This window comes from Mustela nivalis, assembly GCF_964662115.1.
Source record: "Mustela nivalis genome assembly, contig: HAP1_SCAFFOLD_2108, whole genome shotgun sequence".
Classification (NCBI taxonomy): domain Eukaryota; kingdom Metazoa; phylum Chordata; class Mammalia; order Carnivora; family Mustelidae; genus Mustela; species Mustela nivalis.
In genome coordinates, this window is record NW_028134556.1 from 58,799 (window position 1) to 70,598 (window position 11,800).

Consider the following 11,800-nt stretch of genomic DNA (forward strand, 5'->3'; position numbering starts at 1 on the left):
CCCAGAGGAAAAGAACACTACGTCAAAGTACGACCTCCGCGCCCAGGCGCAGAGCGCGACCCGGAGCTGCGCACGCGCAGTCTGCTCGACTGAAGTCGAATGAATAAGGACCTACCAGCGCCAGAACTCAGTTCTCATTGGAGCAGAGAAAGTTTGTGGGAGGAACAAGTTGTTTGGCGCCTGCGTGGTGCGGTTAGCGGCTTGAGAGCCGCGGCTTGGCTGGCGGGAGCGTCTGCAGCGCCGGTGCCTGAGGAGCGATGCCGAGGGAAATCATCACCCTACAGTTGGGCCAGTGCGGCAATCAGAGTGAGCGAACCTCCGGCCCCTCCACTACTTAGGTTCCTTAGATTCTGTGGGATCTCGCTGTGTGATCCCGGACTCCATCTGCCCTTCCCAGAATCGTAGTTTTCCGAAGGCGGGACATGCCTGACCCAGTGTCCAGTTGCCCAACCCCGAGGGGCCCTCCTCTCCCAGTCGCTGGCATACAGCCCTTTCCTCCTACATGGGAGACTCCCGAAGCTTGACTTCCTACCTTCAGACCCAGACGCTCAGTCCCTCAGTTCCTAGCTGGAATCTGCCCAGACCCAGATACCCTCTTTCTCCCCCGTCCGCCCGCCTCCCCCAGTTGGGTTCGAGTTCTGGAAACAGCTGTGCGCCGAGCATGGTATCAGCCCCGAGGGCATCGTGGAGGAGTTCGCCACCGAGGGCACTGACCGCAAGGACGTCTTTTTCTACCAGGTGCCCCCAGCGACTTGGTCAGGGGGTCTGAGGGAAGGGCAGGGGCCTGGTACCGGGAGACCCGCTGGGCAGAGGAACCAGGGCGGGAGGCTTGAGGAGGGAGGGCAGGCAGGAGCCAGAGCTGGGAGGATGGAGGGCTGGGCCTTAGCTGAGTGTGCCCCCTTGCTGGATGCCCCTTGGCAGGCAGACGATGAGCACTACATCCCCAGGGCAGTGCTGCTGGACTTGGAGCCCCGGGTGATCCACTCCATCCTCAACTCCCCCTATGCGAAGCTCTACAACCCAGAGAACATCTACCTGTCGGAGCATGGAGGAGGAGCTGGCAACAACTGGGCCAGTGGATTCTCGCAGGTCATTTGCTATTCTCTGGCAGGACCCACAACTCCCTTCCTGTGTGAGGACAGGTTGTATGACTTGCCAGAGAGAGAAGAAACCAGATCAAGGATGTATGCCTAGTGGAGAGGGAGAGAGAAATGGCTGAGTAGAGTTCTTTTTTTTAAGTCTACTACATAATATGATTAAGACTGCACTTGCCAATGCTATGTGCCAGGCTATACTAAATGCTTTACATATAATTTGCTTAAACCTCCCCACAACTGTAGAGGTAGATATTATAGGTTCATGGCCTCTTAACTGCCTTTTCAGATTCCAAAATCTGAAACCAAAAGATGATGTATAACTTATTTAGTAGCGAAACAAAATATTGGGTGCCTGGGTGGCTCATTCAGTAGAGCATGTGATTCTTGATCTTGGGGATTGTGAATTCGAGACCCACCTTGGGTGTAGAGATTATTTTTAAATAAAAATCTTGGGCGCCTGGGTGGCTCAGTGGGTTAAGCCACTGCCTTCGGCTCAGGTCATGATCTCAGGGTCCTGGGATCGAGTCCCCCATCGGGCTCTCTGCTCAGCAGGGAGCCTGCTTCCCTCTCTCTCTCTCTGTGCCTGCCTCTCAGTCTACTTGTGATTTCTCTCTGTCAAATAAATAAATAAAATCTTAAAAAATAAATAAATAAAATAAAATAAAAATCTTTAAGGGACACCTGGGTGGCTCAGTTGGTTGGACGACTGCCTTTGGCTCAGGTCATGATCCCAGAGCCTCGGGATCGAGTCCCGCATCGGGCTCCCAGCTCCATGGGGAGTCTGCTTCTCCCTCTGACCTTCTCCTCACTCGTGCTCTCTCTCACTGTCTCTCTCTCTCAAATAAATAAATAAAATCTTAAAAAAAAAAAACTTTAAAAATAAACAACAAATCTCAGTGGAGATCAGCTATTTTAGCTTCTATCCAACTTGTCATTACTCATATGTGTCATTGCAGAAATATTCTGAGGGAAGGGCAGCCTTCCCTCAGAATATTAATTAATATTAATTATTAATTATTAATTAATATATTTGATTAACACACATTAGACACCCACTGGCGTTTTACTTAACATACATCATATGTACCATAGTACCTTACTTGAACGGGAAATATTTGAATCCCAAAACTTACCTGGCCCCAAGAATTTTAAATAAGGCATCGAAGAGTTGTATTGTTCCCTTCTTTATACAGATGAGGAAACTGAGTAATCTGCCCAGAGTCACTTGGTTAAATAAAACTAGAACTAATACATGACCCGGATGTACCGTCTGCTCATACCCACTGTGCTTTACGGCCTCTCAATACAAATGAAAAACAGGGCTACTGTGCTCCACAAAAGGACTTTTATGGTTCTGTAAAGAGAATCCAGGGTGGCTCTTCTGAGGTCAGAGTCCTTGTCCATGGTCCTGTCCCACTCTGACACTCCCCATGTCTGTACAGGGAGAGAAGATCCATGAGGACATTTTTGACATCATAGATCGGGAGGCAGATGGCAGTGACAGTCTAGAGGTGAGTGTCTTAGGAATGCTGGTGGGAGTTGTCATAGGAAAGGCTTGACGACACCCTTTAGAAGCCACCTGTTAGGTATAAGACCTCCCCATGTGCCCTTTCCACTGAACAAGTCACTGGGCTTTGTTGGACACAAAGCAGGGTCTCCTAAGCTGTAGGTGTTGGGGAGGGAAGTGGAGGAGAGGCCTCAGGAAAATAGGAGTCCTAGAAGTTGTAGGATGGGTCCAGTTTGCAATGCAGTACCTAGACACTGACTGCCCCTTCCCTATGCAGGGCTTCGTGCTGTGTCACTCCATCGCTGGGGGGACAGGCTCTGGCCTGGGCTCCTACCTCTTAGAAAGGCTGAATGACAGGTAAGCCTGTGTTTCATGAGGCTGGAAAACTTGGTTTCCCAAGAAGCTGGGAGGACTTTCAGATATGCCTTCCTATTTGCTGGAACAGAGAAAGAGCCCTTCTGTTCAGTCCTGTGGTTAGGAAAGGGGAGGTACCATAACCAAGAACCTGATCACACTCTGGGGAGTTGGATCCGCAGCTTAGAATCTAGGCCCTAGATGAAGAGATGAAGGTTCAGGGAGCATGGCTGGTTTAGAGTTAGAACCCTAGGTCTGAAGATGTGTCTCTGCTGTTCCTCCTTTGGGCTTGCAGACTTCCAAAAGTCAAGTCTCCTTTCTCTGTTGATCCTGTGTCCCACCCCAGTTTCCCCATCTAGGTTCAGCCACTTTCTGACTATCATGACCCCCATGTTTACCAAGTCTCCAGTCTCTTACCCTGATCCTCTTCTCTCAACCCTATTAGGTACCCCAAGAAGCTGGTGCAGACGTACTCAGTGTTTCCCAACCAGGACGAGATGAGCGATGTGGTGGTCCAGCCCTACAACTCACTGCTCACACTCAAGAGGCTGACCCAGAACGCAGACTGTGTGGTGCGTCCTGGATTCTGCCATTCTCCACTCCAGCACCTCTGTCTGCTTTCATCATCTTCCTGCACTTAAAAAGTCCATTTTGAGCCCTTTTGTTCCTCAGTCCTGTGGCAGTACCTTTTGGATGGGTCTTTTTGGCCATGAGACACCAAAGAAATTAAGTTTCAGAGCCCAGATGCAGGCAGAACTCCTGTTCTTTCTGTCTCCATAAATTTGTCATTCTCTTCTGTCCCCCCCAGGTGGTGTTGGACAACACAGCCCTGAACCGGATCGCCACAGACCGCCTGCACATCCAGAACCCGTCCTTCTCCCAGATCAACCAGCTGGTGAGCCCCCACTCCCGGACTCTCTGGGCCGGAACCCCTCCTGGCTGGGGTCCACCTTGGGAAGGGAACCCCCATCCCTCCATGGAGCCAAGGCCCACGGCACGCACTCCTGTCCCCAGGTGTCCACCATCATGTCAGCCAGCACCACCACCCTGCGCTACCCCGGCTACATGAACAACGACCTCATCGGCCTCATCGCCTCGCTCATTCCCACTCCTCGACTCCACTTCCTCATGACGGGCTACACCCCACTCACCACGGACCAGTCGGTAGGAGCAGTCGCGGCAGGCCCTGCCCTCGCCTTTCTGTCCCCCTGCTGCCCCAGGAGCTGTCCCTTGGGGCCCCCAGAGGCTCTGTGCTCCAGGACCGGCATAGACCGTCCAACTCCACGCTGACCTGCTCTCCTCTGTCCTGTGCCTCTGGCTCCCTCCCCTCAGGGCCCAGGCTCTGTGGGGTCTGCAGACGGTCCCGCACAGGGCCATGACCTTGCCAAGCTAAGGAGGACTCAGTCCCACAGCAGAGGCTCAGTGTACACCTGGACCTCGAGACCCTTCCCCAAGAAACCACACTAGCCCAAGTCGGACAGGGCTGAGGCATTGGACGGTGGCCTGAGTGCGGGCCCGGGCCCTGTGGCCCACTGTCTCCTCAGGTGGCCAGCGTGCGGAAGACCACAGTCCTGGATGTCATGAGGCGGCTGCTGCAGCCCAAGAACGTGATGGTGTCCACGGGCCGGGATCGCCAGACCAACCACTGCTACATCGCCATCCTTAACATCATCCAGGGGGAGGTAGACCCCACCCAGGTAGGTGAGGCCCCTTCGTGCCACCCCCGGGCCCGGCAGGGGTAGAGGAGAGGCTACCACCACCACTGCTGCGTGCACCCCTCCCCTCAGGTCCACAAGAGTCTGCAGAGGATCCGGGAACGGAAGCTGGCCAACTTCATCCCCTGGGGCCCTGCCAGCATCCAGGTGGCCCTGTCAAGGAAGTCTCCCTACCTGCCTTCAGCCCACCGGGTCAGTGGGCTCATGATGGCCAACCACACCAGCATCTCCTCGGTGAGGCTCACTGTTTACACGTGTCTTCCCATATTTGCTTCCCTGGTTGGGCCTCACCTGTCCACATCCCTGCTGCCCCTGCTTCTGGCTCTCTTAACATACGGATTGCCCAGCCTTGCTTCCCTAGCTTTCTGGGCCATACTGCTGCTCTAAGTTCTTTGTGACCCCTGCCCTCTGCACACACCAAGCTCTTCGAGCGGACCTGTCGCCAGTATGACAAGCTGCGGAAACGGGAGGCCTTCCTGGAGCAGTTCCGCAAGGAGGACATCTTCAAGGAGAACTTCGACGAGCTGGACACGTCCAGGGAGGTGGTGCAGCAGCTCATCGACGAGTACCACGCAGCCACGCGGCCAGACTACATCTCCTGGGGCGCTCAGGAGCAGTGAGGACCCCAGGACAGGGACCTCATCTGCCTTACTGATTGGCCCAGGCCCTGCCTGACCTGGCCACCCCCTCAGAGTACCGATCAGGGACCTCACATATCTCTTCCTCATAAACACACACACACACATATATACATACACACGTACTCTGTACTGGCCTGGGGACATGTTTATGTCTCCTCTTATGAGACTATTTATGTTAAATAAAGCACTGGACATAATAAATCAAGTCACTGGTCTCTTAAAGGCTTGTAGATGTGTGGAAGGGGGATGCCTGTTCTCTTCTGTCACAGTGAAAAGGTCTTCCCCAACTTCCAGCCTCTTCAACCCTGAGCAAATGCCTCCCCTCGCTTTTGCTTCCCCTTCCTCATTTTGGAGAACATGGGTGGGGTCCACTCATGGGAGACATTTCTTTCCATGGTAAAAAGGCCAACAGATACTGCCTTGCTCTCTCATGGCATTCTGGGCCCCAGGTTCCCCACCCCCGCCAAGCCCTCCGTGGATCAGGTGACCCTTCCACCAGTTTCATGTTCCCACATCAGAGTGTCCTGTTAGTCCTCCCAGGAGCAGGCCTGCAGCCACCATCCCTACCGCCAGGCTCTGAGCAAGCAAGAGAGTTGGTCCAAGTGCCTTTCATCTTGTAAGCAGAGTGTGCCAGAGAGCCAGTCCAAGAAAGCCACTGGTCAGGCAGCTGGAGTCCAGGACAAGCAGCTCAGGAGACCAAAGCCAAAGCTTGGACTACATGCAGGGCCAGAGTGGCCCATAGCTAAGGGTCCGTGATTCTGTGAACAGGGGAATCTCCAGTTAAAGGGCCAGTGGCCTCCACTTCTGGTGGAAGATCGCAAGGAAGTAGTAAATATGTAGTGATCTAAATCCTCAGAATCACAAGAGCAAAGTAGGTTGTCCCTAGGTCATGGTGGATTGTCAGGGCCCCTCTTAGGCACTTATGTACCCCAAAGGTGAGGTTTGGGGGTAAGAACAACCACGTATGTGGACATTATACTAGGGTACTTACATTATTTTGTTCAGTTCTATGAAGTGGTAGATTTTATAACTAAATAGATTTTATAAAGAAACTAAGACTAATTGTGCCTAATTTACCAGGTCTCAGACCTAGTAAATGACAGAGTGGGAGTCAAATCCTGATTGGACTCACTGGTATCAGTATTCCTTTGCATTCCAATGCATTCCATTCCATTGCATGTCCTGCCTTTTGGGGTATCTCATGGGTTAGTGTAGAATCACCCCATTCCTGAGGTCTTCTGGAGCCATTGGATGAGCCTATGGTTGTCAGTGTGTGAGGACCTTAAACAGCTGTGCAGATAGGACAGGTACAGTCCCCGGGTTGGAGGGCGGGTCTGTCTCAACTGGCTTCAGGTAAGCCTGCAAAGTGTCTCTGTCACCCAGATCAGTGTAGCTGGGGACCTGTGTTTGCCTTCTCATTAGTGTCACCACCAGGATGTCTGGCACCAAAGCCAGAGGGTCAGCCCAATGGATCAGGATTGGGGCTGGTGGAGCTTAGCACACAGGTGAAGGACCAGCTCCAGAAGGTGTCTGTGAGCCCCTACGGAGGCTGAAAAGTACCCAGGAACTTTGGGCAAACTACGATTTTTTTCTCCTGCTTCATTGTTGACCTGAGGACATCTTTTTCCTTCCATAGACCTACTTATCTTTAATAAAACCTTGAATATTAACAGTGAAAAACATTGAGGCCAGACCAAAGGGACTGACAGGCAGAGAATGGGAAGTCAGAGGCTGGGCCCTGGGCTTCCTGAGGGGTGGCAGGGAGGCCATTAGCGTGTCACCACCACAGTCAAAGCATGAACTTGTCACCTTATGTTGCCAGGGCCCGCAGGAGGCTGACTCAGGAGAGCCAGCCTGGTTGGTGTCAAGCAGCCGCCTGTTGTCTCTGTGCAGAGGATGACTTCAGGGGAAACCAGCATGCACCTGGTGCCTTCAGAGCTCCACCTCTGGCCCCAGCACCATTGGGCACCTTGCCTGGCTCCTCTCCCTTGACTGTCTCTACCCCGATGACCAGCCTTTCATCACCTGGGGTAGCAGTGTGAGCAACTGGTGCTGAGTAGGGGTCATGAGTACTGGCAGATGTGGCCACAAGCCCAGGGCCTTCTTTGCCAGACCCAGTTCTAGGGTAAGGAGCCCTAGGGGGAGGAAGCACCAGGCAGTCCAGAGGCAAAGATGTGTGTGGCTAGGACTCCAGCCACCAATCCAAGCGGGGGATACCCTGGGCAGATAGGCCTCTCCAGAAAGGAGGGCTGGGTCTGCAAAGACGCCTCTCTTTGCCCCACTGCTGATGGCCAGGTGCTAGAAATACAGACACACACCTCGGAGCCAGCTTCAAGGCCAGGCCCCTCCCCCAGGTCTATTTCCAGATCACCCATCACCCCAGGCGGGTGGGGCCCCTCCCAGTTCTTGGCCAGTGGCAAACCCCTAAGCGTGTCAACTAGAGGGCAGCGAGGAGGCCAGATGGACAGGGAGGAGGTCCTCTGGGAATCAGGGCAGCAGATGGTGTTGGTGGTGAAAAATCCCTGGTTCCAGAGACTGCAGGCCAGCAAAGTAACTGTCCTGATGAGAGGCGAGGGCAGCTGCAGAGAAAGACGGCTCACGCCCAGAACAGGAACCTCTCTGACTAAACAAATAAGAAAATCAGCCACTTCAGGGTCATATTCCCAGGACCCCCGTGTGATGTGACCCAGGGACAGAGCTCTGGTATCAGGAAGCGCTTTGTAATAGAGAGTGGTGTAAGCGATCTGGAACTCACGAATGTCACTTTGGCAAGCATACCGGCACAAGGAGAAGAGGGGACCACCCCAAGGGTGGGTCGGGAGCTCACGGTCAGTGCAGATGCCAGGCGGGGGTGGTGAGTCAGTCCACTTAGACTCACCCGTGGTCTCCACTGCTCACCCATATGCTCCACCTCCCTAGAAAGGGGCTCACTGCAGTGAAGAGTCAAATCCACCATCAGGACACTTTCCAGGAAGGCCCATCTCTACCACCTGCTCACCTTCCATCCCTCTTAGGTATCTTTTTTTTTTTTTTTAATCTTTTTTTTTTTTTTTTAACAATTTTATTTATTTATTTGAAAGACGGAGATCACAAGTAGGCAGAGAGGCAGGCAGAGAGAGAGAGAGGGAAGCAGGCTTCCTGCGGAGCAGGGAGCCCGATGCGGGGCTCGATCCCAAGACCCTGAGACCATGACCCGAGCCAAAGGCAGCAGCCCAAACCACTGAGCCACCCAGGCGCCCCCCCTCTTAGGTATCTTAAGCAGATAAGGGGTTGCTCTAAGAAAGTAATGGGAACATTTTGAATTGACAGTCTGATTTTCTAATCCATCATTTATAAGTTTTAGTGAAATGCCCTAGGGCCTGATCGCTGCCGTGTGAATTGGTAAAATCGAGTTTCTTGCAAAGCTGCAGGCTCCGTCAATCTCAGCCCTGTGAGACCCAGTGGGAAATGCCTCCTTGTATCTCTGGCGTTGCGAGAATAGTGACCTTGGCCATGGACTCCAGAGGTCCATGCCCTCAAATCCATTATGAATCATGAATAAGGTGACTGAAAGCTCTGAGTCTCGAGAACCCTTCATATCTGGTTTTAACTAAAATTCCCACATTCCCTCAGTCCTGAGAAAACCGGGATAGTTGGTTACCGTAAATGAAGAAGAGAACGATGAGAAAATCTTGAAGCAGTAAATATGAATGATCAGGGTTCAGTTAAGGTCTGATAGTTGTTCATTTTGCTCATTAATGAAGCAAACATTCATTAAAAATAGAGACCAGGGAGCACCTGGGTGGCTCAGTCAGTTAAGCATCTGCCTTCGGCTCAGGTCATGATCCCAGGGTCCTGGGATCGAGCCCCGCTTCGAGCTCCCTGCTCATGGGGAAGCCTGCTTCTCTCTCTCCCATTCCGCCTGCCTGTGTTCCCTCTCTTGCTATGTCTCTCTCTGTCAAATAAATAAAATCTTAAAAAAAAAAAAAAAATAGAGAGACCAAGTTGCCCATCAAGCTTCAAAATGAAACCCACCTAAGGAGTTTTCCAATTTTATTGGGGGTAGGGAATACAATATATACTACAATTAACTTAAATAAAATAGGTATAATATATTAATATAACTTTTGCATGTGATCATATATTATTCTGCTTTTGTTTTTAAACTACTTAAGCTGCCCACCCAACAAGGGGCTTGAACTCATGACCCTGAGATCAAGAGTCTTATAATCTACCGAGCAGCCCCCATTATTCTGTTTTCTTAATTAAATGTCTCAAAATATACGTTGCAAAATTTTAAGTGCTATAAGTAAAATAGTACATGAAATAATATTGAAATAATTACTGAACATTTAATATATACCTACTACTGTTCTAAGCACTTTACATATATGAGCTCATTTGACAGTAACTACATAGATAGGCACTCTGAAGCTCAGAGTCACACAGGCTGGGCAATGGTCTTACCTCCCCTGGAAAGAGAAAACTTAGGGCCACCTTGGTGGCTCAGTTAAGCATCTGCCTTTGGCTCAGGTCATGATACCAGAGTCCTGGCTCCCTATGCAGCGGGAAGCCCGCTTCTTCCTCTGCCTGCTGCTCCCCCTGCTTGTGCTCTCTCTCTATCTCTCTGACAAATAAGTAAAATCTTAAAAAAAAAAAGAAAGAAAGAAAGAAAGAAACTTAGGAAGAGATGCAGTAACTGTCACATATATGGTGGGGTGTGGGCTGCAGGAGGGAAGGGCCTCTGCCATGACCCTCCAGGGAGCAGAACGGGGCCGTGGAGGGAACTAAGAAGGGGCAGGTTGCAGCTCTGCGGGAGGAAGAACATCTCTATGCTTGCTGCTGTCTTCAGGTGGCAGGAGCAACCACAGGGACTGCGAGTCCCCCCTTCACTGAACTTGGTCAAGCAAGTTCTGTGTGATGACTAGCCCAGAACGGTCGAGTCCTAGGACACAGATGAGGCAACCTTCAATGTGTCTTCCAGCCTTGGGATTTAGGAATTTCTTGGAAACCAATTTCGTTTATAATAAAGCATATTCCTTTTTTATTTCTTTTTTAACAAGGCTCCACGCCCAGCGTGAAGCCCAATGTGGGGCTTGAACTCATGACCCTGAGATCAAGACCTGAGCTGTGTGATCAACAGTCGGACACACTCAACCAACAGAGCCATCCAGGCGTCCCCAGGAATTCATTTTTAAAACAAATATATTAAGGCCTACTGTGTGCCTGAACCCTTTGCAGGAACTGGGGATTCTTAGGTGCATAAGCTAAGGTCCCGAATGTCAAGAAATTCTCACCCTGAGACACCCACGCGGCAAGGTGACAGTTAAGGTGGTAGGCGCACACCAGCAGGATGGCCGCAGTGTGTTCTCGGTAAATATTTACTGAGTGTTAGCAAGAGCGAAAGGCTATGCGAGGCCTGTGTGGGAGTCACACAGGGAGGGGAACGATCAGTTGACAGGGTCTTGAATTCTGAGGGAAGCTTTCAAGCGGAGTCAGGAAGGTGGGGGGCGGCTCGCATGTGCCCCTCGCAGGGGGCTCTGCTGGCAGGGAAGCGAGAGATGGAATTTACTTCTCCTCTGGGGGCTCAGCCACCCCCTTCCTGTCAGCTGGGAAGGGGAAGCTCACACCAGGCAAATGAGGCCACCAGAGCCCACCTGGGGCTGAGGAAAGGCCAAAGGCAGAGAAAAGGAGTCAAGGCCCAACCCAGGTATGACGGAAGGTTTCCCACAGAGAAGCCAAGGGGGCCTTGTGTGCAGGGGGAGCGGTTAATGTGCTGACATCCAGAGGGAAAAACATGGTGGGCAAAGGGAAAAAAGGACCTGAGGGGGTGGGAGGCCTAGAAACAGGACAGGCGGTTCCGGAAACTGCAAAAGCCCGGAGGTGCATTTGGGGGCGCAGCAGGAGACAAGGTCTGGTTGATATTCCAAGACCAGACAGGCCGTGCAGGGTCTTCTATGCCACGTGGAGCTTGGACTTTATTCTCCGAGCAAAGGGGAATCCTTGAAGACCAGCTGGGACGCTACAGCCACCAGCCTGCTCTTTCTGGACTTTTCACCTAAAATAACACAGCACCCCTGCTTTCTATGCCCTCCTGTTCCCTTAACTCTTCCTGCAAACCGGTGTTTGGCAGACTCTGATATCAGAACTCGAGCCTATGTCCTGTTGCTCCTTCCTAAAGGTGAATTCTTAGATACGGCTGCCCACGCCCATGCTTCTCATCATTTTGTTCTCCGGAGACACGGCCTGCCCTGCCCTGGTCTGAGCTGCCCCAGACCAGCTCTGCCCAGCAGACTGCCCCACTTTCTTCCCTCCCCCAAAGCCCTCACAGATCGTTCCTGACCAGGCACACCGGGGCCTCCTGCCATACTCGACCACAACATAATTTCTGTCTCCAGTCCACCCCACACATAATTTCACGTTATTTTGTTAGTCTTATCATCGTATTTTTGTCATATAATTTCCTTTTGTAATACTTGCAAATACAACCCCATGTGTTCTATAGAA

The 11,800-nt window shown here is 51.8% G+C and overlaps 1 protein-coding gene across 1 annotated transcript; it reads left to right on the top strand.

Annotated features, from left to right (window-relative positions):
* Nucleotides 1-14: 14 nt before the first annotated feature.
* Nucleotides 15-5,519, top strand: LOC309858265 (tubulin gamma-1 chain). Its single transcript, XM_082750944.1, has 11 exons — nucleotides 15-306; nucleotides 626-738; nucleotides 922-1,089; nucleotides 2,540-2,608; nucleotides 2,882-2,961; nucleotides 3,404-3,530; nucleotides 3,767-3,853; nucleotides 3,973-4,122; nucleotides 4,503-4,655; nucleotides 4,746-4,907; nucleotides 5,096-5,519. Exons 1-11 carry the CDS (start codon nucleotides 258-260, stop codon nucleotides 5,291-5,293), a joined length of 1,356 nt encoding a protein of 451 aa, XP_082607070.1. The 5' UTR covers nucleotides 15-257; the 3' UTR covers nucleotides 5,294-5,519.
* Nucleotides 5,520-11,800: the final 6,281 nt, after the last annotated feature.